This window comes from Gracilinanus agilis, chromosome 2 (assembly GCF_016433145.1).
Source record: "Gracilinanus agilis isolate LMUSP501 chromosome 2, AgileGrace, whole genome shotgun sequence".
In the NCBI taxonomy this organism is placed as follows: domain Eukaryota; kingdom Metazoa; phylum Chordata; class Mammalia; order Didelphimorphia; family Didelphidae; genus Gracilinanus; species Gracilinanus agilis.
This window is the reverse complement of record NC_058131.1, coordinates 438,460,870-438,488,400: the sequence shown is the minus strand read 5'-3', so window position 1 is coordinate 438,488,400 and position 27,531 is coordinate 438,460,870. Positions and strand designations below refer to the sequence as shown.

General features: G+C 37.6%; 1 protein-coding gene across 1 annotated transcript in view; it reads right to left on the bottom strand.

The window, feature by feature from the left end:
• Positions 1 to 27,531, bottom strand: part of KLHL3 (kelch like family member 3) — a 127,318-nt gene that overhangs the window by 13,014 nt on the left and 86,773 nt on the right. Inside the window, exons 5-8 of the mRNA XM_044659935.1 lie at positions 22,132 to 22,249; positions 18,553 to 18,750; positions 17,080 to 17,181; positions 2,467 to 2,595 (exon numbers count right to left, since the gene is read on the bottom strand). Coding sequence (XP_044515870.1) covers positions 2,467 to 2,595; positions 17,080 to 17,181; positions 18,553 to 18,750; positions 22,132 to 22,249 — 547 coding nt within the window. The remainder of the gene's footprint in view (positions 1 to 2,466; positions 2,596 to 17,079; positions 17,182 to 18,552; positions 18,751 to 22,131; positions 22,250 to 27,531) is intronic.

Below are 27,531 nucleotides of genomic sequence, written 5' to 3'. Positions count from 1 at the left end.
ATAGCAAAAAGTCCAATGGACCATAGAATATAGGAAGTGAGCAATTATAACAAGGCTGGCAAGTTGGAGTCAGGTGGTGAAGCGTTTTAAAAGCCTAACAAAAGCTCATATTTTATCATAGAGGCAAAAGGGAGTCAGAGTTTGGGTAGAAGTGTGATATAGGCCTCTGCTTTAGAAAAAGTCATTTTGATAGCAATATGAAGGGTTAAATATAGGAGAGACTTCAAGAAGAGCATCCTATTATGAGTCCAGATAAGAAGTGATTTGAGGAAATTGAGATTCTGAGAGGTTAAGTGAATTGCCCAAAATTACACAAGTGGCAGAGACAGGATTTGAAACCAGGTCTTCCAGGAAGGGTCAAATCTGAATTTGTACACTGAAAATTCCAAGTGAACTTAGGTACAAGGTCACACAGCTGAAATTTCTATGGTATTTTAAGTTTTATAAAGCATTTTTCTACAATACCTATTTGAAGTTGGCAGTATAAATTTTAACGTTCATTTTTCAGTATACAGTCACTTGAAAAGATTCTTGTCCTGGAGAAGTTGCTGAAAGAATGTGCTCAAGGATTTTGTCCCTGGAGGCCTAGAAGAGTCCAACAGAACTCTCCCAAGTGCCTCATTCACTAAGATACAAAACTGAGGTGATGGGAAAATCAGACTAGACACTGTCCAAGGCTGTCCAACCAGGTGTTAGTGTACTTTCCCACAGGGACCAGGCTTTCTTCCAAAATACCTCCTGCGATAGACAGATTGCTGTTCTCTGTATAAGAGTCCTCTCTACTCTGCTAAGTTGTTACTACACAACTAAGTTCTCAAGGCTTTCTCCAGCACGTCCAGAGGCTATTCAAGGAACAACAACAACAAAAAAAAAGGTGTTTGGGTTTTTAAAATGGAATTCTAAAAATAGCATTCAGAGCACAAGGCCTTTTAATAATTTGTATAGGATTCATAGTGAGCTTTTTCCCTCTTTTTTTGGTCCAGACTGCAGATTTCATCAATATAGGGAGCTTGCTCCATCAAGGCAGATTACCAATTAGTCTGCATGCAACAGTCTCTGAGAGCTGTCTATAGCTGTCTATATAAAAATCAAGGTTTTCCTGACTTTACTTTTTTCCTGACCCTATGTCATTGAACCACTTAGCCTGTCTCTAAGAATTTCACCAGTTCTAAAAACAAAAAACAAAATGAAACAAATCAAAACAAAAACAAAAAAACAGAACAGGGCAGCAATATTTCAGTGACTTGACACAGACTGTCCACGTGAGCATGTTTCACAGAAGCTATTTGCTCATGATCAGATGCCTGTGAAGATTCTAATAAGCCCAGGTTGCTAATCCGGACAGCTTTATGTATCTCCAAGAGCTTCAATAACAATGAGTGGGAGGGCAGAGGCTACTCCTCCTACTCTTTTCCACCAGACTGACCTTGGGGCTGCTGGCCAAAAGGACTGCCAGCTAAGACATTTTTTTATGAGCTTCTGAAAGATGGGTAAAAAAGTAGTACAATGTGGACCAGTGTAACACACTCCCTGGAGATTCCTCAAAGGACAAACATCACTTCTGTGCTTCCCATGAGAAGCAATGGAGGAGTAGCTCCATGAAGACTGAGTCCATTCCCAAAGGGAGGTGGGCAGACACATTGACCTCTCAACAGCTTCACCTTCGATCAGTCAGTTCCTTCTTCTATAAAATATGCTAAGTATGAAGGAGTTGTAATTTTGCCCATTTAAATAGTCCCTCCATTAGAACAGACTGCCATCCTTTCATACAAGCTTCAAGAGTTGGTATGGACAAAAAAATCCATTGAGTTTCAACCACTTAGCAGTCAGACTCTCTGAACAGCTGTCACCCTCAAATGAAAAGCACAAAGCCCCATCACTGAACTAGTCTTCAAAGCATCATTACAGAGCAGGAGATCAGAGAGACATATTCCAAATAGGAAGAGTAGGCCCACCATGCCTATCTTTGTTGTTATAACAATATAAGAATATTATATATACACATATATAATATATAAAAATATTATATTATAAAATATATCATAAGAATAAAATGCAAGAAGGGACGTGAACATGCTTTCAACATTGTAATGCATCTTTCAAGTATGAGGTTGTTAGTTGCTATTGTTAATAATGTTATAAAAATTTAGTCTGGCTCTCGACCAGTTCAACTCTAGGCTATCCTTTACTCTTAATTCCCCCATCCTTTGAAATACTGACACTTGTACTTTGCCAAACCCTAACCCTGGAGGACTCTCACCACCTGTCACCTTCTCTCCAGATGATGCTAAACAGATTCCCAGGAAGAGGATGAGTTAGTATGGTGTTAGTGTCTTGATAGCAATGTTGCTGTCAGTAATTAGACACTTTGGAAGGGGAGAAGTTGGCAGAATGATCTGGTTGCCTTTAGGAGAAGTTTCTAATTCTCAAAGACCTTGACACCACACTGTCTCACCCAACAGATACCTGCACCACTGCGGCGAGTGCTCATGTCTGCCACATATGTCCACTCATTGGTTGCTGGGTTGTATTGTTCCACAGTACTGAGGCACTGGCGGGAGGCCCCATCATAACCGCCAACAGCATACAGCTTCCCTGGGAGAAGAAAAAAACACACAGGACAATGGTACCACAGAACTCAATTCAACAGTATCATTATCATCCTTACAATGTATATGGTACTATGCTTGCACTGGGGCTAAGAAAAAAGAATGAAAAACACTCCCTGTCTTCGGGGAACTTACATTCAATGACATGGAATCATTGAAGAAAGAAGTCATGGCAGAAAAGATTTTCTTACTGAAACCACTAGCAACTAAGTCTTAATTTCCACCCTACAATAATATCCTTCTTTTAAATTATAAGTTAAGCCAGTGGAATTGTGCATCGGCTAAGGGGGACTAGGGGGGATTGGGGGAGTGGGAAAGAACATGAAATATGCAAGTATGGGAAAATCTTCAAAATAAAAACTTAAAAAAAAAATAAATTATAGGTTAAGATCCTCTTCCTCCAGAATGCCCATTTGTGTTGATGCAACATTATTTTTTTACAATCTATCAATACAATTTTTGACCTACCTTTCCCCTTAAAAAGTTTTATACTGTTGTAGTTAGATGTTTCTGTCAATTCCAACTATTTCTCTTTTGTCAGTTTTAATAAACTAAATGTTACTTGAGAGAAGACACAGGGCCTATCCTGACTTCTCCCTTTTAGCACACCTTGGCAAATTGAGATTGGTGGGTGGGTGGGTGCTCCCATTTCTGGTACACAAGCTACTGTTTTGGAACACACTGTTTCAGTTAAATCAAAGTAGAGTCCAGCAAATACATTCACCTGAATGATCACAGATAAGAGGTAGGCAGCAACAAATGAGCTGATTAACTCAGGTCTTTAATAACTAAAACATTCAGATCATTTCACATCTCTTACCTATTGCTGGGACCATGAGAATTCCCATCTGGCAATTCCAATAAATCTATCAACTATATTCTAGAAGTAAATAACTATAACTATATTCTCTATATAACTATATATGTGATCTATATAATTGTGTTCTAGAAGTAAATAACTCTCTATCTGCCTTGGGCCTTTATGCTCTTTAGAAGGGGAAAGGAATAAGCATTTATATATTATAATTATGTGCCAAGTACTGCTAAGTGAATTATAAATAATATTTCATTTGACCCTCACAACAAACTTAGAATGTAGGTGCTGTTATTATCCCCATTTTACAGTTGAGGAAACTGTGGCAAACAGAGGTTAAGTGGCTTGATCAGGATCACACAGCTGGTACATATCTAAGGCTGAATTTGAATTTGGGTCTTCCTGACTTCAAACCCTAGACTATCCACTGCACCACTGAGCTAGTCTCCATACTTCATACACTTCCTCAAGAACGGATTATTTTCTTGGTATTGATAGCCCCGCCACTAGAAAAGCTCTCGGCCCCTCTGTGTCTTAGTAGATGGTATTTGTGAGTTGCTGTGGATGAAAAATATCAGTCCCTTGATATCTCTCATGTTTTGGGGCTGTTTGGAGATGAGGAAAATCTGAGTGGCTCAAATCCAAGTAAGAACCATCCAAGAGCATCAGATGAAGATCCACTGGGCCTGTGTTGCTTCCTCATCTACAGAATGAGGGGGTTGGATCAGATAACTCTAAGGTCCCCTCCAGCTCTAAATCTATTATCTATGGGAAGAGAGAGAAACATTCCCAGCTTGTCTTCTCATTTAAAACGTGCCAGGTTAAAAGAGACTGTTTTCTTTCATATACAGGAGGTACATACAGAGATCTCTCTCAAATGAAGTGTTTTAAATTACTAACATTAAAGCATCTCCTTTAATTTCACAAACTCCATCCCTACATCAGTTGAAAACATCTCTATGCTGTGACTGCAAAGCTTTACTTGTGTCTGCTAAACCACTGTTTGCTATTTTTAACCCTTGGCCTATTGTTGGATATTCTTGGCTAAGGAACAACAGGGTAGGAGTAGAGTGGTAAATAGAAGCTGGTTACCTACCATATTCTACTCTCTCCACCAAAAGAATGAGTCTATGAAATAAATGACCTCTTTGGCAGAAATGTATTACTGGCACTGACCAATTTCATTGCCAATTGTGTTGGTTTCATTTTTGTCAGGATGATACATTTCTAAAAATTCTCTAAACTGCTAATAATAATAATAATAATAATAATAGTAATAAATTTAAAAGAACCCTGAGATTGCACTACCTTCTATCCAACAAAATGATAAAAAAAAATGTAAGTGTAAAAGATGGAAAGGTATAAATGTTTAAGAGACTATGAAAAAGAGGCACACTAATATACTATTAATGCTAGTGTGAATTGTTTCAACCACTCTGGTGTGGGAAAGGAAAACTGAATCAAGCTTTTGACTTTTCGACCCACTGAGATGGACCACAGTGGTTGGAATGTGAAGGGATGGGGAGTGACAGTTGGAATGAGAGAAGAGGATTGTGGGAGAAACAGCTAACTGAAGGCTCTTTGCTTTCTAAACTCTGTGGAGTGTGGAGCAAAGTCCTGGAGCTCTAGATCCCAAACCGTGGAAAAGCCTGGCTTCCATTTCCCTTGCCCAAAAGAGAAAAAAGGTTCTTGTTGGTTGAGAGCCTCCATTAGAGGAAGAACGAACAATTATAGCTGCTGAGAAGGGCTGATCCCTTTCTTCAGGGGGTCACCCTGAAGATCCTTTCCATCCCTTGACCTTCCCAAGAAGGACACTTTCCACTTGTTAAGGTAGGAGAGACTTTGATTAGACAAGAAGAGTTAAGTTGGAGCTGAGCCCTCTTGGCTCAGCTGAAGGAAACAAAAAACCCCAATAGGGTCTCCTCTCCCCTCAAACTTATCCCCTTTCTTGATTTCTATCATTATTAAACTACTTGACAAAATAGAAAATCGCAGTCAGATTCCTAAAGAAGAGAAAGAAGTTCACTCAAAGACCTCTCTTGTGGGGTGTGTGTGAGGGAATTTCAAAGACAGCCTCTCAGCCACAGAGCGTATCCCTCCATTACCACAACTAGTACTACTGACTTAAGCCAGACCCCCTGCTGTGCAAGCGAGCTGGCAGGGGGAAGTTTGTGGGTATCAGGGCCTCATGCCATGCTGACCAGGTCCCCACTCACTTTTTGGACAGGGTTCCTCCTATCCCTGGAAGCCGGCCTCCTAACTACCACCATTTCAGAGAATCGCCTGCATTTGCCACTGTAGTAGGGGACATTGAGAAGGGAAGCCGAGAGTCATTTAGTCTCTGGCCTATCTCTCTGTGTCTCCCCTCTCCAAAATAGCCTTCCTCATCTCGCAAAACATACTCTAAACTTTACATTGGAAAATACAGTATAAGGCTCATAGGATATTAGACCTGGAAACGGAAGAAACCTCTGGGATCATATGGTCTAACTTCCTCAGTTTTCTAAGTGACTTGTCTAAGGTCATCTATGTAACAAGGGGCAGAGATGGATCCATACTAGAAAAATCACTAAATTGTTTATTACCTTTCACTCAATGATTTCACTGAGCACATATCCCAAGAAGGTCAGAAAGAAAAGAAAGTCTCACATATGCCAAAATACTTATAACAGCAATTTTTTTTGTGGTATCCAAAAACTGGGAGGGGAGAGGAGGAGTGGATGCCCATCAACTGGGGAATGGCTGAACGAACTGTGGCATATGAATTTAATATGATTGTACTTTAAAAATTAATGTGAGGGAGGCAGCTAGATGGCTCAGTGGTTGGGGAGCCAGGCCTGCAGTCAAGAGGACCTGTGTTCAAATTTGGTCTCAGACACTTCCTAGCTGTGTGACCATGGGCATATTACTTAATTCCAATTACCTATCCCTGGCCACTTTTCTGCCTGAAAATTCATACTAAGACAGAAGTTAAGGGTTAAAAAAATTTTTTAATGTGAGGAATTCAGGGTTACCTAGGAAGAATTCTATGAACTGGCACACAGAAAAGTAAACAGAAATGAGATAATACTTGTAATAACCACAAGAATGTAAAGAAAAACAATACTAAAAGGTATTAGAACTCAGATCAATACAATAGCCAATCTTGACTTGACTTGACTTAATCACTAGATAATGAAATATATCTTCCTCCTCTCTATTGAGAGGAGGTAGAACACAAAGAGTGAGCCTCATACTGCCAGCCATGCCCATTATGTTGGTCTTACTTCATAAGATCACAGAGTAAGAAGGATCCTCAGAGACTAGGCTAATATATCTCCCTCATTTCCAGATGAAGAAAGTGAAGTCCAGGAAAGTTATAATTTGTTATGAGAGAATGCTTCACTGCAAAATTGAGGAAATAGGAGAGTAGAGGAGCTTGGGTACTGGAAAATAACGACAATGCAAAAAAAAAAGCAACCCTTTTTTTTATAAAGGGAAATATAACTCTAAATAAAAAACAAAACACCTCAGTAAGGCCTTTCTAATAACAGTTCAGGAACTATCATTTTTCATGTCTGTGTCTCCAGCTACCTAACATAATGCCTTGTACATAAGAAGGTATTTAATAAATGTTTCTTTAGACTTTAAAGGAGAACTTTAAACTTTATTTATCTTTCTGTTTTGCCCCACGTCCCACTAAAAATCATCATGGTGTCACTTCTAACATGCTCAGGTAGGTTTTTTTATACAATTTTAATATATTTTTAAACCCTTACCTTCCATCTTAGAATCACTACTATATATTGGTTCTAAGGCAGAAAAGTGGTAAGGGCTAGGCAATGGAAGTTAAGTGATTTGCCCAGGGTCATACAGCTAGTAAGTGTCTGAGGCCAGATTTGAGCCAGGACCTCCTGTCTCTAGGTCTGGCTCTCAATCTACTGAGCCACCTAGCTGCTCCCTTAATATTTATTTTCTGGCATTTTCAATTAATAAATATTCCTTGAATTATTGAATAGCTCGACTGTTTTCCCAACCTTTAAGTTTTCCCAATTCTATTCAAATTTATGTCATCCTGTTTCCAACCCCCAAATCAACATGTACAAATACACACACACACACATGCATGCACATACTACTTCGATGCCTCCACTGACTACAGAATAAAGTCCAGAATAAATTCCTTAGTGTGACATCCAGGGTGTAGCCCCGAGTAGTGAGAGTGGACTCCAGTAAAATCAAAGGCATAGTCTAGCAAGAATAAGTCACATAACCCCATGACTTCATCTGAGGTTTCTAACCCCTCCCTGTTGTACTTTGTAAAAATTGTATGTTCTTCTGTGAGAACACACTGACATGTTGAATTATTACCTATAGAAAACTCTGTTCAGAGCCACTGAGGTAATTTAAGTCCATTGTTTCCATCCTGTTAATCATTGACTTCTACTGTGAGTGATCTCTGTCTGATTCAACCCTCTATAAATATCTAGCTGTGACCAATAAACTTGTCACTTGCTTGCGCTCTCCTAAGTCCATCTGCATTCTTACCCCTCAAGACCCCCAACCTGGTAGTCCCCAGTGGTCCTGACAACTGGCACTAGAATCAGGAATCCCCAGACTCTCAGAGGATCGAGGACCCCTCATTGAGGGATTACAGGTAAGAAAAAACTTTCCCCTAGTACCATAGGAAAAATTGGAAGAGGAAAAAGGACTAGTCAGGAGTCCAACGAGGAAGGTTTAACAGCCAGGAGGGGTCATCAGGTCAAAAGGACCTTAAGTTAATAATAAGTAGGAAAAGAACATGGGACAAGCTAAGTCAAAAGAAAGAATTGCTCTGGCAGGTATTAGAACTATGCTACAAGCAAAAGTCACAGAAGTTAAGAATGCCCCATTACAGAAATTTCTTGATAATGTCATAGGAGCTTGGGAAGAAGTCATGGAAACTTTGAAAGAAGTGGGAGAGAGGATTAAAGTGATGAGGGACTGCTTAGATCCCAACCATAATTTAGATCCCAACCATAAACTTCAGAAAGTTAGATCCCTGTCCAAAACTCCAGCAAGAAAACGTAGAGTCCAAACATAAACTTCCCTCAGAGAATTCAAAATGATCAGAATTTTTCTTCCCCTTCCCCAAAGAAAAGCCTCTTCTCTCAGCCACCTCAGCCAAAGAAACAGGTTCTGCAGAAAAATTTCTGGGAAATACTCCAAGAACAACAGAATCAATGTAGCATAGAATCACTTCCCTCAGAACCTGAGGTAAAATCACTAGGAAAGGCAGCCAATTGTCCTCCTCCTTCTGCTGCCCCTTCCCCTGCTAAAATACCTATGATGTCCCCATTACAACCAACTATAGAGAAAAATTGGGACACAGGTGATAAAATGCTACAAAACTTCTCTTTCCCAGTAATAGAGCAAACTGATACACAGGGAAATCTTATACAGATACATCAGCCTGTGCCATTAAAAATTTTAAAAGAATTAAAACAAGCTACTTCTCAATATGGCCCTATTGCTCCATTTACAATGAAATTAGTGGAGACCCTTTCTAATTATATTCTCCCCCTGAATGATTGGAAAATGATTGCAAAGGCTTATCTATCAGAAAGAAACTTTTTATTATGGAAGTCTGAATATGAGGATAAAGCAAAAGCTCAAGTAGAAAACAATAGGAATGCTCAGCTTGGAATTACCTATGACATGCTTACTGGCCAAGGAGCTTATGCTGCAGTTCATAATCAAAATCAAAAATGGCTTATAATTCATTAGCATACCAGCAAATTAAAGTCATAGCATTGCAGGCTTGACATATACTTCCCACTGCCAGTAAGACACAGGAGTTAAACAAGATTAGACAAGGACCAAAGGAACCTTTCCAAGAATTTGTCTCCCGATTGTCACAGACAGTCTCTAGAATTATTTGGGACCCTGAAGCAGAAATGCTTTTTGTCAGACAACTTGCCTTTGAACACACAAATTCATTTTATAAGACAGCCATCCAACTATATTGAGATAAAGCCTCCTTAGATGAGTATATAAAACTTTCTGTGAACATAGGACCCTCACATATCCAAGGTGTAGTGTTTGCTACAGCAGTGCAAAAATTTGACCTACTTCCAAAGAGCTCTTAGACTTGTTTGAACATACAGAAAAAGGCTCTCCCCACTTCAGTCTGCCCCAAATGTCAACTGGGTTTTCATTGGCTAAATCAGTGTAAATCAAAGACTGATCAAATGGGACAGGCCCTTCCCGATAAGGGCCAACCACAGCCCCATCAAACAATAGAGGCAACTCCCCCTCGGATGACTATCCTCAACAGAAAGAAAAAAGGAACTATAAGAGATTTCTCCCAAGCTGTCTCAAGTAGCACCAGCTTTGATTTGGCCCCTAGTTCCTTTCAAAATTAATGACCCAAATGAGAGTCAGGCCTAGAGACAGGAGGTCCTAGGTTCAAATCCAGCCTCAGACACTTCCCAGCTGTGTGACCCTGGGCAAGTCACTTGACCCCCATTGCTCACACTTACCACTCTTCCACTTATTAGCCAATACACAGAAGTTAAGGGTTTAAAAAAAAATTAATGACCCAAGGGAAAAAATTGAACCAGTATCCCTCTAATACAAAAATCTATTCTAGCAATTTAAGACTGGGCAAGATTTGGTTTGGAAACCATCCCACTATGATACAGCTATGACTAGAGACTGACAGAAACCAGAAATGACTTCAGTCTTCCCTGACAGGAATTGTGTTACATGCTTGTCTTGTAAATCTGTGATGTCTGTGTCATGAATCTATAATATATGAAGTCTATGTGTGCACTGGGAGGGTTAATTTTGGAGAATATAAAAGAGGTCCTTTGCACCTCACTACCTCTCTTTCCTTCATTACCCCAGGAAGAATGGAGAAGACAAACCAGAGACAGTTTGAGAGATTCAGAAACAGCATTAGATAATCTTTTGAGTCTCCTAAACTTTGACAAAATTTAATTAATTAATGTGAAAAGAAATCTTACTCTATACCCTCATTAAAACAAGTCAAATAAACTAATCTGCTAAACATTTCACCCTTTCATTCCTCACTTGCCATGAGGAACGAAATGTGGGATAAGGGCAGGAAAAGGGATGATTTGATCCCAAAAATTGAAATTGAATACTATTAAAAGATTAAATGCTGAGATATATGGTTTTAAGGAATCACAAATGATTTTAGAATGTGATCAAAGAAAGCCAACAAAACAGCTTTCAGATAGCTACCTATAAAACACTGACTCAGAGAAGTAGAGTGATCACTCAGGCGTATACTTGCTTAAGAAACTTGTGCCAACACAAACTCTGTAAAGTGTATAAATAATATTGTTCAAAGAATGCAGGTTTCCCTAATTCACAACAACTGGAAAGCAAATTATATAAAAAAGGAGGAAACTGCAGATCTTACTAATAAATGGTAAAAATTGTAAAATATTGTAAAATATAAAAAAATAATTAGTTTAAATTAAAAATTGGTTTAAATTGAACATTTTAAGTTTACTTATGAAAATGAAAAAGAAATGTAGAGAAAAATTGACAGTTAATACCCATAAAAATTGTTTAGAAATATCCTAAGGTTTTCTAAATTTTCAAAAAATTCCAAAATTACCATTTTATTAAATTTCAAAGTTAGAAAATGATGACATATCCTATACAAAAATTTGATTCAATTTAGGTGGTTTTCTTTGTTTAAAGAAAAATATTACAAAAGGCAAAAATTAACATCTATTGTGGCAACTTAAACTAAACTTTAAGATATAAACTTTAAGACACTAAATCTTAGTCAAATAATGCCTACTATCTGTGTTGTCTGACCATGCCTAAAAAGTTATTTGAGTAAACTGGAATTGAGATAAAAATGTAAAAATTAAAGATATTAAGAAAAAAGAAGTTCGAGTATTATTAATCTGCTATTGTGAAATGCCATTGAAGATTAACATGCATTAAAATACAATTTGTTAGTGTGTAATTATGTGTAAAAATGAAGTGTGTATACTATATATACAAATGTATATGCAAACTATGTACTTCTCTGTTTGTCATAAGTGTGCAGATTATGAATGAAACCTTGACTACAAAATATATACCACGAATGTTAGATTCGCATAGTATTGATAAAATGCAATCAATTATGCACAAATTTTTCCTAAATGATGAAAGTAACATCTTAATTTTGCAAGACTTAGAAAATCCCTGATTATGATATCAAAATTCTATAGTGTGCCTTGTTACCATCTATTCAGCTCCTGCTTATAAACTATTACACTCTGAAGTTTGAAGCTCAAACTTTCCTAGCTAGTCAAAGCCATAAATCTAACTCGGTGTTTACCCAAGAGTGAAAAAGCTTCTTTAAACAACAACTGTGGGTTGGGGTTCAACCTACCATTAATCAAACTGGTTAGTGAAACTTTAATTCAAAATTATTAAAACAATACAACTGACTTACATTTCCAAATTAGGTCCTTTTAGATAGAGACTGGACCATGAGAAAATCATTTGCCAAGAGCAAATCATCCACACTGCCTGAGTTCAGCAGGAAGCAGTTTTGAGAAGCCAAAAACACCTCCCACTTTTCCCAAAACTCATGGCCCTTTCTCTAAAAAGTTCAACCGAACAATCCATGATAGTTTACCCATTAGAATATAGACTTAAAAAACAAAAAAAGGGATTTACCAATATTATAGTTCAAAGGATCAAAAACTATATGAGAGTCAAGACTTTACTTTTGGGCTGAGTTTTTACATTTATTTACACAAGAAATGAACACCTAGAGCAGAGAACTTTTCGGGAACAACTGAATATGAAAAACCCAGATGACCACTCCGAAGACCAGAGTCACCGAAACCCATGACTTGGAAACAAGCCAAAAGAACAGTTCATGTTAATATTAACCCCAGCCCAACTATTACTATTATTGTTGCTCAGCTACCTTGAAAAACATAACTTATAATGATGTACAGCTGATATCTGATATTAGGTATAATTATTTCTGTATCAAATATAAGTTTTCAAAGTGTATTTCCCCTTCTATTAGCTCAATCTCACCTCATCCTTATTTCACTGGAAGACAGCACAGCATAATAGATCCACAATTAGCTAGACTTAAAACAAACATCTCACATCACATGCTTATTGTGAAACTGACTAGGAAAACAGATGCAAGTAACAGCAGACAGAATAATTCTTAGTAGAATAGATATGCAAGAATAGAACAAATTTGATTTATAAGTAAGGGAGAAGTTAATATTTGCTTGACACCATGGGGAAAAGAATTGGACATTGTTAAAAATTAGATATTGTGATAAGTGATGTTGTCATGCAAGCAAAAAAGGCTTTTCCTCAACATCATAAGCCTAATTAAGGCTATGCAAAAGATCAAAGGAAGAGGCCTTACTGGGATGGAAATCTTAGTACCCCTAGGATTAGACCTCCTGATTTAAGGTTAGATACCCTGAGCAAGAGCTATAAACATTTTCAGCTTTCAAACTGAAGCCACTGAGACTTACAAAACAACTTTTCTTCATCTGCCTATAACAAGCCATTATAGTCAAACAGCACACTGAAAAAAAGCCCTGATTAAAAAACAAAAAAACAAAAACAAAAACAAAATACTTCAGAGTCCCATTTCCAAGCAAATAGAACTTTAGCAAAATAGAATTTAGTTTTCTAGCCTTACACACTCCATACAAATCATAATTCACTTATCTTGCTTTCATTTGTTAAATTTATATAAAAAAGGAGCAGATGTAGCCTCCAGTAGTGAGAGTGGATCCCAGTAAAATCAAAGCCATAGTCAAGAATCAGTCACACAGCCCCATAACTTCACCTGAGGTTTCTAACCCCTCCCTGTTGTACTTTGTAAAAATTGTATGTTCTGTGAGAAGCTGGGTCACATATTGACATGTTGAATTAGCATCTATAGAAAACTCTGTTCAGAGCCACTGAGGTAATTTAAATCCATTGTTTCCAACCTGTTAATCATTGACTTCCATTGCGAGTGATCTAATCCCTCTGCCTGATTCAACCCTCTATAAATATCTAGCTGTGACCAATAAACTTGCCACTTGCAAGTCCATTTGCATTCTTACCCCTCAGAATCCCCAACCAGGTGGTCCACTGTGGTCCTGATTCCAGAGAAGTTCTCTTAATATAATCAAAGAAGCTTTAGTCCCACTACTCTAAGTTCTAGCTAAATTAGTCATTTCCCTCAAACACACCTCCATGTTGTTCTGCCTTTCCTCAAGCATATTCCTTCCATATGGAATGACTTCTTCCTGTTCCCCTCTCTCCTTGGGGAGAAGGAGTGTGTTCCATCAACTGTATCTCCTACAGACTTAGCACAGTACTCTACCCAGAGTAGGCATTTAATAAATATTGTTGAATGCCATGTGAATGAATAAATGAACTTCCCTGTAAAAATTTTATTCATCTAAGGTCCAACTTAAATAATGATAATAATAATAATAGTAATGATAGTTCACACTGTTATGGGATTTTAAGGCTAACAAAAATATTTTCCCAAAATAACTGTGAAGTAATTCAAGTATCTATTTTCTCAAGTATTATTTTTTTAGATAAAAAAAACTAAGGCCCAGGAAGGTTCAATATTTATTCAAGGTGGCACAGCTAAAAATATTAGGGCAGGAGGGTGATGCTAGGTAGCTCAGTGGATTGAGAGCCAGGTCTAGAGACAGGAGGTCCTGGTTCAAATCTGGCTTCAGATACTTCCTAGCTATGTGATCCTGGGCAAGTAATTTAACCCTAATTGCTAACCTTTACTTGTTTTTCCGCCTTGGAACCAATATATAGTATTGATTCTAAGACAAAAAGTAAGAATTAAAAAAATAATTATTAGAGTAGATATGCATTCATGTTTTTTAAGTCTACTTCTCCCTCTAATCCCACAAGCCATGGTCTCTTCCACCTCTGATCTTGTATAGCATGTTTTGCTTCTCTTCTGATACTCTACCTTTAGAAACATATCTTACTGGCCCCCAGGCCCAACATTAGATTTTAATAAACTTAATATAGGAGTTCAAGCATATATTAATCTTGATATTATTTTAGAGGTGGCTCTTAAGATTGGTTTCTGTAACCTTGAGGTAAATTGAGCCTTAACCTAGTCAAATTCCTAGCCCTTCCCTGAGGCTACACTTGGGAAGACTGGTCAGTTATCTCAGTATCTTAGTTTTGCAAATAATAATCAATTAACATCTGTATCAAACAAGCTTAGATGCCTTAGGCCATATGAACTCCCAGATCTAGGAGTTAGCTATACCTATTATCTTAGGATCCTGCAGTTTGTATCTTATGATGATTACCTCATAATATTAACCTATCAGACCACTTGTCTTTTCCCTTCCCCCTATACAGTTGTAACCCCAATAAAAAACACCAGTAAGTCAGCTAAGCTCTTCACCATCAGAGAGCTCTTGACCACCAAAGCTCTATTCCACCAGAGCTAACTTGCTGTCTGTTTCATGTCAGCACTTTCTTTGTCTTTGTGTCTTTATTTTCACCTTATGCTTTCCTTCCCTTAGAATTTAACCCACAACCCATTTTTCTCTCAGTCCCTGGTTCCCTTTTCTGAGTGCTCTACCCACTAGGAACTTTTGTGGAGTCGGTGGACATCTTCAGTTAAGGACAAGCTCTATTACACTTACACTCTAACATCCCTGCCCCTCATACTCATTGAGAATCAATAAGATTTGGAAGGGACTAAAATGAAAGGGGGTCATTATCTAGGCTTTGGCTAAACAGTTCGGCATGAAGTAGTGGAGTATAAAACATCTTGACTCAAATATTGACTCTAACACTTATGCAACCATGAACCAATCAGCCTCTATGAACCTCAGTTTCCTCATCTGTAAAATAGGATTATCCAACCCAGTGGAATTGCTTGTCAGCTCTGGGAGGCAGTTATAGAAGAGGGGAGGGAAAGAAAATGAATCATGTAAATATGGAAAAAAACTTTTTTAAATTTTTAAACAGAGCTAAAAATAATAATAAAATAAAATAAGAGTATTCATACCACAGACCTCAGAGGGCTATTGTGTGTCTCCAATGAGATCACAAACATGTGAAACACTGAAAATTTTTAAACATTCTATCAATGTCAATTATCATTATTATTTGTATTACCTAATGGGGCAGCTCCATCCCATTACTGGACAGCTCTGATTTGTTGAGCTAACACCTAGCTTCTTTCTAACTTTGGTGCTAGTTTTGCCTCTTGAATCACATCAGTAAATTCATATCCATTATCACTTACTTATAGGCACACATTAATGATACCAGAGCATAATGGTTGAAATGAATAACTAAAGCATAAATAGCAACTAGTTCTTTAGTTTAGCAATTCTGGACATTAGGTAGTTATAGATTTAGTCCAAAAGAATTATACAGAAGCATATAGACCATATGTGACTAGAATTGAGTTTAATAAGAGACACACTGTGAAACCTCACCTCAGGAATTATAATGTAATAAATATAGTGTATTAGCAATGTCATTTAGACTAATTGACAATATAGCTACATATATGTGATTATAGTCATTTAAGGGAGAAAGCTTATTTTTCAAAGAAATAGAGACTCTTGAACTGTGGTAGTGAACCTATGGTACGGGTATCAGAGAGGACACACTTACTGTTGCCTGCCAGAGTTCATTACTAGAAAGTCAGAGGAACTTGGGGCAGAGCTTTCCTCTCCCCCCTCCATGAGCCTGAGGACATTTCTCACATGACCCACCCCTCTGCCCAGCAGCCCCACGGGAGCACTTCTTCCCTTCCCTGTCTGGGGTAAGGGGAATTGGGGCATGGCACATTGTCTTTAGGGGGCAAGGTGCACAGTCTTTAAAAGGTTCTCCATCACTGTCCTAGGATATCTGGGATAACAGTAAAAGTATTGTTTCAAGCAGATTTATCAAATGACTTAAATCAAGTCACATGGCTTCTCTGCAGTCCACCTTAACCATCTGCAGCAGACAAGAGTCCATGACTACTAGGAAGGACCCTAGCAGTGAAAGGGGTGATCATAAGTTTAGATCTGGAAAAAAACAGAAGTAAAGAAATCCAAATGAGGAATTCCCTCTACCAGACCAGGTAAACAACTGTTCTGTAGTTTAGGGGTTTTCTTGGGCACCAAGGGGTTAAGATCACATAGTGTGTGCACTCTTGAACCCAGAGTCTTCCTGACATGAAGACTGGTTCTTTATCCACTACCCATTCTGCCTCTACTATTGGTTTTTTTTTTAAATATGAATAAAGTTAATCAAATGAAGATTACCTAACCAATGAACTAAAATTCCAATTTATCTTCATCCTCTTCCTCTCACCAGGGAACCAGTTAACTATGTCGAACTTACCTTATGTGCCTTGCTTTGCCTCTCAAATCCTTCCCACTCAGTCTGTGTAGGTGAGGTGTTAATATAAACCTTAAAACCAGCAGCTTAGATGAAGGAATAATAAAAGACTACCCCCAAATCAAATCACTAGCCCAAGGCTTAACTTGAAAAAACCCCAAAGTAAAAATCAAAGAGATATGTTTCCCTGGAGTCTGCAAAGAAAGGGAAGAAGTCCAGGCTGGAAGGGAATCAGAAGGGGCCAACCAGAGAAATGGGTCACTTCTCACTCCCATGTCTGCTCCACTTAATTACCTTCCACAACACCCACTCCCACACTGCTTCTCCTTGTGTTCATGGGTGCCACAAAGAACCACTCATTTGTTTTATAGCTGTAGGCTTCCACTGATGCAAGGCCTGGAAATCAAGAAACATGAAAGATATCTCTGTCACTGCACGGTTATTGACTGCACATGTATATAACAGCCTTCATAAGCAGTGTGTCTGTGTGTGAATATAAAAGAAATAGCGCATATGTAGGTGTATCCATGTGTATGACACCCTGTGTGTCTAATGTATATGTGTCTAAGAAAGAGAGTGCATGTAATTTTACTCCTGTGAATGAGAGAATATGGGCCTATGGGTAAGAGTTTCTGTGTGAGTATATATGATATGTATAAAGGAGATCATGCCTTACAACCTCTTACCCCACTCTTTGCCCTCTTCATGACCTCTAATCTGTCCCTATTTTCTCAGGCTATGACTTCTGCACTGGCTACAGCCTCTTCTATGCCTTATTTCAACCTCTTGGTACATCAGTTCAATTTTATGCCATCCTTTATCTACATTTACAATTCTGGTGTCATCTTTGACTCTTCAATCTCATTCATTCCACATATCCAATCAGTTGCCAAAGCTTGCCATTTATACCTGCAAATCATCTTTCCTTTTTTTCTCTACTCAGCCAGCTATCAATCACTCTAGTCTAGACACTTATCACTTTTCACTAGGACAATTTCAATAGCATCTTTTTTTTTAAATCTTACCTTCTGTCTTAGAATCAAAACTGAGTTCCAAGGCAGAAGAGCAATAAGGGGTAGGCAATAGAGGTTAAGTGATTTGCCCAGTGTCTGAGGCCAGATTTGAGCCTAGGCCATCCCTAAAACCTCTAGCTTCCCCCCCTCAAAGGTATCTTAACTAATCTCTCTACCAAAACTCTCTTCCCATTCTAATCCATTCTCCACCCAGCTGCCAAAATGATTTTCCTAAAGCATAGGTCTGACCATGTCACCCCCTTCCCAACAAGCTCCAGTGATTCTTTTTATTTACTGCAGCATCTAGCTTAGTGTCTGGCACATAGTGAGCAATTAATAAATACTTAACTAAATAATTTGTAACCTATCTTTGTAGCCTTCTTACACATTCTTCCCTCTCACTCACTCCTTAAGAGGAGTTTTTGTTTTTTTCTTTGTATTCTTTTTAGCACAGTATTTGACATATAGTTACCATAATGCGTGTTGACGGACTGATTAAGAGAGAATGTGTCTATAGGGATAAAATTATATCTGTGGTGTTGGAAGAGATTATGTGTGTGTGAGTCTGTATGTGAGGCACAGTCTAGGAGATGAAGAGTATACAATCAATGGATGGATGGATGGATGGTTACACTAATGGGCAATTGACTTTGCCAAGGGAGGAGGAAAGGAAGTGGATCTAATCCCTGTGCTTAGACAAACTTATAGATGACTCCTAGACTAGTAGGAGAAGGGAAAAAGTCTCATAGCACACCTGTGCTACCATCAAAACCCCCCACTGCATAGAGGAGGTCATTGAGCACAGCTGCGCCTAGCGTGCTCCGGCGCTCCTGCATGCTAGCAATGGATGTCCACTGGTCTTTCACTCCATCATACACATCGACGGTCCGAACTCGAAGGGAACCATTAAAGCCTCCCACAGCATAAACACTTCCAGCCATGAAAACCACTCCTGACAGACAAGAAAATCAAAGAGTTCAAGTTAGCTCACCTAATAGCAAGAACTAGTCATATCCCAATTGTACAGTAAGATCCACATTAATGAAACACAGAGTGACAACCAAAAACACAGTAAACCAAAAGGAGAAAGTAAACCTTAGTGTTGGGAAGAGCTAGGTTCAAGTCCTACCTCTGATACATGCTATCAGCTGGGTGACCAAGGACAAGTGGATGAACCTTAGTGTCCCAGGCAATTCTCTGAAACTAATACATGGATAGTCCATATGCATGCCATATGCATCAGTGTCTCCATATTGGGAGCTCCCTACAATGATGAGGCATAGATTGGGATCACAAAAAAATTATTCAATTTTGGGTTCTGGGAGATATAAAAAGTTCAAATAAATAAAATTTCTTAAAAAAATAAATAAATAAAGTTCACATTCACCCTCAAGGAACTTATAATCTAGTATGGGAATAAGATATTAACAGTAAAATGAATGCTAAATTTTACTCAGGAGAATATCTTCAAGGATCTGTGACTACTAAGACCAAAATACCAAGTTGTGAACAACCTGATGTCAAGCAAAAGACACACAATCTGTTATTATGCACTAATTCAGAACCTTTTTGGCTTGGTAGGACCTCTCAAAGTTTGTATTCTGCTGGCATAGTCTTTGAGAATCCAGGAGTCATTTCTACATCATGATGAAGCACAAGAAGACAACTTTAGTAAAGATTAATATTTAATATATAGCAGCTTTTTTGTGGTAGTAAAGAATTGGAAATTGAGGGGTTGTCTATCAATTGGGAAATAGTTGAACAATTTGTGGTATATGATTATAATGGAAAACTGTCGTATTATAAGAAATGATGAGAAGCTAGGTGGTTCAGTGGATTGAGAACACTTCCTAGCTATGTGACCTTGGACAAGCCTTAACTTGTCCCCCATTGCCTAGATATTACCACTCTTCTGCCTTGGAACCAATACACAGATTGATTCTAACACAGAGTAAAAAGCTTTAAAAAATGATGAGAAGGATGATTGCAGAAAAACCTGGAAAGATATACATGAACTAATGTGAAGTAAAGTGAGTAAAACCAAAAGAACATTGTAAAGTTTTGCAGCAATATTGTATAATGATCAATTTTGAATGACTTAGCTATTCTTATTAATAGCGACCCAGGACAATCCCAAGGACCATGATGAAAAATTGCGTCTACTATCAGAGAAAGAACTAATGGAAGTCTGAATATAGACCAAAGCATACCATATTTCACTTTCTTCTGTTTTGTTTTGTTTTGTATTTTTTTGGTTTGAGTTCTCTTCCACAAAATGACTAAAAAATGTTTTACATTTTTGTATGTATAAAATATATATCATATTGTTTGCTATCTCAGGGAGGGGAAAACGGAGGGAAGGAGAAAGTGGGAGAATTTGGCTCAAAAAATGTTTTAAAAGGTTAAAATTAGTTTTTACATGTATTTGAGGAAAAAATAAATTATTTTTAAAAAGATATATTTAGCAAAGACTGACATTTTTATTTTTAAAAATTCCCTTAACTCTGATCAATACAATGACCATCCATGATTACAAAGGACAGTGTTCAACCAAGCTACTGACAGAAAAGCTGAAGGTCTCAGAGTGTCAAATGAGACATGCATTTTTGGACAGGACCATCTGGGACTTTGTTTTCCTTGACTATGCATATTTGTTATAAGAGTTTTGTTCTTTTTTTTTCCTCTCCCAATGGTGGGAGCAGGAGGAAGTAAATGAGTAAAGAAAATAAATGCTTATAATTTTTAAAAATAAAATTAATTTTTGAAAATTCCCTTTTATGTCCTTCATAATTTCAATATATCATGGTATGACATGACTCCTTAAGGACAAGAACTGTTTGGTTCTCATCCTTTTATCCCTAGCACCTAAAACAATAGCTGATACAATAAATGCTCCTTGAATGGAATGGAAATGATTCCCAGTTCCTAAAGGTTAGGAGAATGAAGCTTTGAATACTTCCTATTAATCTGGGAAAGATTCAAATGATGATGGACTCTATATTGTTGATGGCTAAGCTAAATGAAGAGGTGTTTATTAATAGAGTGGCTTTGGGGTCATGGATTTTTCAGCTATAGTAACTTCATAGTTCTGAAGAGGTTATAATCTACTCAGTACACAATCTTTGAAGTGTGAAAGAAATATGAAAAATAAACTTACAATTCCAGAGTACATAATATCATAGATTTATAAGTAAATAGGATTTGTTCATGGGGTTGGGATTTTTTTTTGTCTTTATATTTACAGAATCTGACATTTGTAAGTGCTTACATTGTTTTGTTAACTCACTCCCTGACTGACACATCTGTGCTTATGTGTGTTAAATTAGCCTGGGTTAGATTTAATCAAATCTGCTGATTTTACATTGTTATTCACCCTTCATTTCAAAGAGGACCAATGACATGATGAGATGATGTCTTAACTTGCACATGAATCAGATTTAAATGAGACAAAGTTGCACAAAGTCATTAGTTTCACTGTCTCTTCCAGAGTAATCCAAGTCAGTACAAAAGTCAGGATGACTGGCAAAACTCTGGATGCACTGCTTAACTGGGGCATCTCTGATGTCTAACCAAACTGAGCATTCCATAGTACCTGCCTTCAGCTGTCTGCATGGCTGCAGGAACAAACTGTTCTCATCTGACCATTCTACCCAGGAAGTCTTCACATGTTTGGGGTAGAAATGGTTTGTGAATAGATATTTACCAAAGGCTTGAGGCCTTTAAGTTACCCTCAACCTGGTGTTTAGCCCATCTGCTGAGATGGTTTTCCTGAGAGGTGGTCACTATGCATGCTATAGCTTCTTGGAGATATAGGCGAGAGGTAGATGAAAGGTGGACAATAAATGTGGATGAGCAGCTCTGAGAACAGCTCAGCAAGCCCTCACACCAGAGGTGCTGCTCCTCCCTGAACATGACAAAAAAAATGACAAAACTGAAGCCCAGAAGGACTATGTGCTCTTTACCCAAAGTCACACAGTTAGCAGAAAAGAAATAAAAACACATATCATAGGATTATAAGATGATGGATTTAGGGCAAGATCTTAGAAATTGTCCCATTCAATAGCCCATTTTCCAAATGAAGAAACTCAGGCTAAGAGAGTTCAGCAATTTGCCCAAGGCCACAGAGCAGTGAATGGCAAGACTCAAAACCAAAAACTCAGCTGAGTCCAGTGCCCTCCCCTCCATGGCAGCTGGCCCTTCAGGCTGCCTCTGACTGTCAGGGGAGACAGCTCAAGATCATTCCTCTGAGAAGCAAAGTGTGAATGAGTCTGAGAAGGAAGGTTTAAGGCAATGGGCATGTCAGACTTCAGGTCTTCAAAGTCATTCATTTCACCTGCTCTACATCTCCTTGAAGGAAGTTCTGCAATCTGATCCCATCTATCTTCTTCAAAATCATAACATTCAACACTCCGGATGGCTTTAGGGGCTTGGCCACCCACAACAATCATAACCTACAAAGAGAAAAAAGAAGTGTCAAAACAACATCCCAGTATCTAGTTTGATCCCATCATTTACAGTTGAAGGAAACTGAGGTTCAGAAACTAGAAATGATTTACCTAAGATCACATCACCAGAGCTAGAACAGGAAGAAAAAAAGATAAGAAAAAAAATCAAGAAAGAACCTAGGTATTCTGACACTGTCCCTTCCCAAAACATAAATCCCAGACATTCTTTTTTTTTTTTTTTAAACCCTTGTACTTCGGTGTATTGTCTCATAGATGGAAGATTGGTAAGGGTGGGCAATGGGGGTCAAGTGACTTGCCCAGGGTCACACAGCTGGGAAGTGGCTGAGGCCGGGTTTGAACCTAGGACCTCCTGTCTCTAGGCCTGACTCTCATTCCACTGAGCTACCCAGCTGCCCCCATTCTTTTTTTTTTACTATATTAAATAGTCTGAATGGGGGTGGGGGTGGGGAGTAAGGGTATATCTTCATGGTGGAAAAGTTTCCATACTTAAACTTGTGGTGAAGAACTGGTAAGTAATTAATTAAAGAACATTTTTTTAAGTCTGGCTAAAAGAGAGGCAGAAGATCCAGTAGTGAAGGCTAGAAAATAGGGTCTAAGTTGGGTAGCTTTACTTTGACAAATGATGATTTGCTACACAAAAAACATGAATCTAAGACTTTTATTTTTAAAGTTTTTAAATCTTGCCATATTAAACTAGTATTGTTCCACCCAACCCCAACCACACTAAATTGAAAGCAATAATAAAAAACATATCAAATGAAATATTTATAAAGCATTTAATACAGTGTCTGGTATATAGGAGCAGTTATATAAATACTTATTTCCTTCCCCCTCATACATCTATGAAGTAAGTGGTATAAGTATCCTTGATCCTATTTTATGAATGCAGGTACTAAAGCTTAGGAAGGTAAAATAATTCAGCCAATAAGCACCGAAACTTTTTCCTAATTCCATTTGTAGCATACAAAGAAGAAAGAGCCGTACAATTACTCTGACCATATACATCCTCACTCCTTTCCTGCCTACACTTCAGATTGGGGCATGGAGCACATTTGGACATAGTATATTAGGACTGGAAGGATCCTTAAAGATCATCTAGTCCACCTGGTGAGGAAACTGAGACACACATTGTGTCCAAAGTCACAGAAGTTGAAAGTAGCAGATTTGACAGTAAAGGTGGATTTTCTTCCTGTTAGGACCACTACCCTTCCCTGCTATGGGCTCAGATGCTGATCATCTATCACCTATTTGGATTTAACAATTATAACAGACCTTTATATAGTTCTTTAAGATTTGCAAAGCAATTTACATACATTTTTTTCAGTGATATGCATAACAACATTCTAAGGTAGGTGGATGTTATTATTGCCCCCAAGATAAAGATAAGAAAAGGCCTCAGATGATAAACATAAGAAGCAGAAATTAAAACCAAGTCCTCCACAAAAAAATTAGAAAATGGAGGGGGTGTCCCTTGATTGAGGAATGGCTGAAAAAATTGTGGTATATGAGATAGGTGATGGAATACTATTGTACTATAAAGAATGATGAACTGCTTGATTTCTACATAAACTAGAAAGATCTCCATGAACTGATGTGGAGTGATATGAGTAGAACCAGGAGAATATTGTACACAAAAAGTGAAACATTGTGGAACAATCAAATGTAACAGACTTTGCTAATAGCAATGCAATGATCCAGGACAATTTCAGGGGACTTACGAGAAAGAATGCTATCCACATCGAGAGAAAGAACTGTGGGAGTAGAAACACAAAAGAAAAACATATGATTTATCACTTGTTTATATGAGTATAGAATTGGGAGTTTTGGTTTTTAAAATATTATTCTACTAAAAAATGAATAATATAGAAATAGGTATCAAGTGATAACACATATATAACCCAGTGGAATTGCTTGTCAGCTCCAGGAGTAGGGAGTTAAGAGGGGAGGGAGAGAAAATGAATCATGTAACCATGGAAAAATATTTAAAAAGAAATAAAATTTAAAAAAAGAAAACAAGTCCTCTAGACTCCATGTCAAATACTGTCCTGTGCAAGGCTGCCTCCTTGTCATTCCTGCAGCAGCTGCCTACCACAAATGAATTATCAATGTACAAGAAAACACAGAATACAGCAAAAAAAAAAATGAACATAATGCTGAAAGCATACTCAATTTCATTTAAAATTTCTTTGATGATTCAAAAGGAACTAAAGAACTTAAAGAGTCTTAAGTTCATTTTCTTAATAGCTAGCTGGTGCCCTGGATAGAGCACTGGACCTAGAATTTTCCAGGAAGACATGTTATCCCGAAAATTTAACCTTTTTTTTTGTTTTTGTTTTCTCATGTAAAAATGGAGTAATAAAAACTACCCCCAGGGTTATTTTGAAGGAAAAAATGAATAATATTTATAAACTACTTTGCAAACCTTAGCTATTATTATTATCAACATTAATGGTATCATTCTCCAGTAGATGTGAGGATATGCTGCTTAGTAGAAGATTATAGAAGGATTAAAAAATCAGTGAATCAGTAGGTATCTATTAAGTATCTACAACTTTTATGGTAGGCACTTGGGTAGTTCAAATATGAAAGATGAAACGATATCTACTTTAAAGTCATTCTAATTAAGGAAGAACGAAGAGTCAAAGATAATGCTGCAGTTACAAATTTGGGAGTTTGAAAGAATGGTGGTTCCTATAACAGAAACAGGGAAGTTTGAAATACAGGTAGTTTTGAGGGAAAGATAATGAATTTTATTTTGGATATTTTGACTTTGAGGTGTCTCTGGAACACTTAGTTTAATATGTCAAATAAGAATTTGTGATATACAACTGAAGCTCAGGAGAAAGACTGGGACTATATGCATAGATCTGTGAGGCATCTGAATAGAAATAATAACTAAATTCATGGGAGTTGATGAGGTGACCAAGAATGAGAGTATATAGAGAAAAGAAGAGAACTCAGGATAGAGACTGACTGAAAGACCACAATGAGGACACAAGGAAGATGACAGAGCAAAGGAGACTAAGAGGTAGAGACAGATAAGTAGTAGGAGAACCAAGAGAGAGTAGTGTCACAAAAACCCAAAGAAAAGAGAGAATACAGGAGGCATTCAGCAGAGTCAAATGTAGTAAAGAAGGATGAAAACTGAGGAGAAAAAAGCCCATTAGATTTGACAACTTAGAAATCATTGGCAACTGCCATATAGAGCACTATTTAGGGCAATAAAGGGATCACATAACCAAAAAGTTGGAGGACTAGACATTTTCTCCATTGCACATTTACTCAAAAAAATAAAAATAAAAATTCTCCAAAGAGGTTTTTCTCTTGCTGCCAGTGTACTCCAACACTGCATTTCCTCCATCACATTGCAATAGTCAACAGGCAGGACTCTGCCCATTCACATGAGGACAGAAGGAATTAGGGTGAAAAATCAGACCTCCTTCTGCTTGAGGCAGCCCCTAGGTTAAGAAACTATAAGGCTACAGAGACTCCACCTAGAACATACATGCTGCTCTCCTCAAACCCTGCAAAAGGGGGGTGAGGTTGAATTGACTCATCCAGAGACCTAAATAACAGACAGAATTGAGGTGTGAGGGCAGCCCTGTTATTGAAAGAAAGGAGACTGAATCCATATGGAACTAATTCTATCACCCCAAAAGCTACTTAGGAAAGAAACCAAAATTAGTGAAAAGTACATATCTCAAATGGGAAAAGGCTAGGTCAGAGTAGTTTAGCCCAAGGGATATATATATACCATCAAAGGAAGAGTCAGAAAATGAGTGATAGAGGAATATAAAAGAATGAAAACTAAAAACCACTGACAATTTCAAGAATATAATTCAATTAAAAACAATATAGATCAATATCAATAGAGATTTAACCCCCAAAATTCTCCAACCCATAAAGTCTCTGGGAGAGAGCCCTGAACCAATAACTATTTATTAAAGAAACCAGTACCCTTCAACAAATAGGATCCAAGACCTTCCTTGTGTTCTGAGATATTAGTGTAGACTAAGGCAAAACCACCCCCCCAAAAAAACAAAAAAAATTATTGGAACCAACTATGTATAAGTTATATGTCAACAAAACTGAGAACACAAATAAAGGATTTCTTTTAAAATTTTACTCAAATTAGTGGAACACATCTTCAATAATCTATTCTGAGAAAGTGAAACAGAAAAATGAACAAAAGTATTTACAATGCTCCATCTATGAAATAAATATAAGGCCAGGGAAGGATAAAGAAAAAGAACTATAATGAATATTGGTTAAAATTTTTAAATAAAATCCTAGCAAAAAGACAATGGCAATTTATCCAGGAAATCACTTATTATGACCAAATTAGATTTATAAGTAAACCACTAGAATAGAGAGAGGAAGTATCTTCAGAGTAACCTATAAGCATTTTTTAATGTTATCCTAGCTATTGCGAGGATCAAATGAGGTTAAAATGAAAAATTATGCAAATGATATGTCAGCTATTGTTAATAGTTACTCTTGTTAACTTGTTATTTTTTTATGGAATTAGGATAGAAGTGCTCTTGGGACAATTCACTATCCTGCTATTACTCCTTAATGCTTAATGTCTGGGAACTATTGAACAGCCTTTTATATTGCTAGATTAAAGTATTAGGATGTAACCTCATCCTCTGTAGTTATTATATGATGCTGACTCTACCATTAACAAGGTAGACATATGGAATCATTTTCCCAAGAGTGGTAGGGGGCAGCTGGGTAGCTCAGTGGAGTGAGAGTCAGGCCTAGAGACAGGAGGTCCTGGGTTCAAACCCGACCTCAGCCACTTCCCAGCTGTGTGACCCTGGGCAAGTCACTTGACCCCCATTGCCCACCCTTACCAATCTTCCACCTATGAGACAATACACCGAAGTACAAGGGTTAAAAAAAAAAAAAACTTACCCAAGAGTGATGATGGTCTTCTACAAACCATACTCTCTTATAACCAAGATCACTTTGGTTGCCAGAACAAAGGAATACAGCATAGGGAAAGGAATACAGCAAATTTAAATAATTCAGATGTGTACTGAGGTCAAAATCATGGCTCAGTAGGCATTGACCCCATCAGAATTTCCACCAATTAGGAAAACAGAATTAATAAAAAGTTAAAATAACAATAGAAGCTAAAATTGATATAGTATTGATATAGATAAAATTGATATATGTATCAGGCACTGTGTTAAGCACTTTACAATTATTTCATTTGATCTCCACAACAACCCCAGGAGTTCATGCTATCATTAAACCCATCT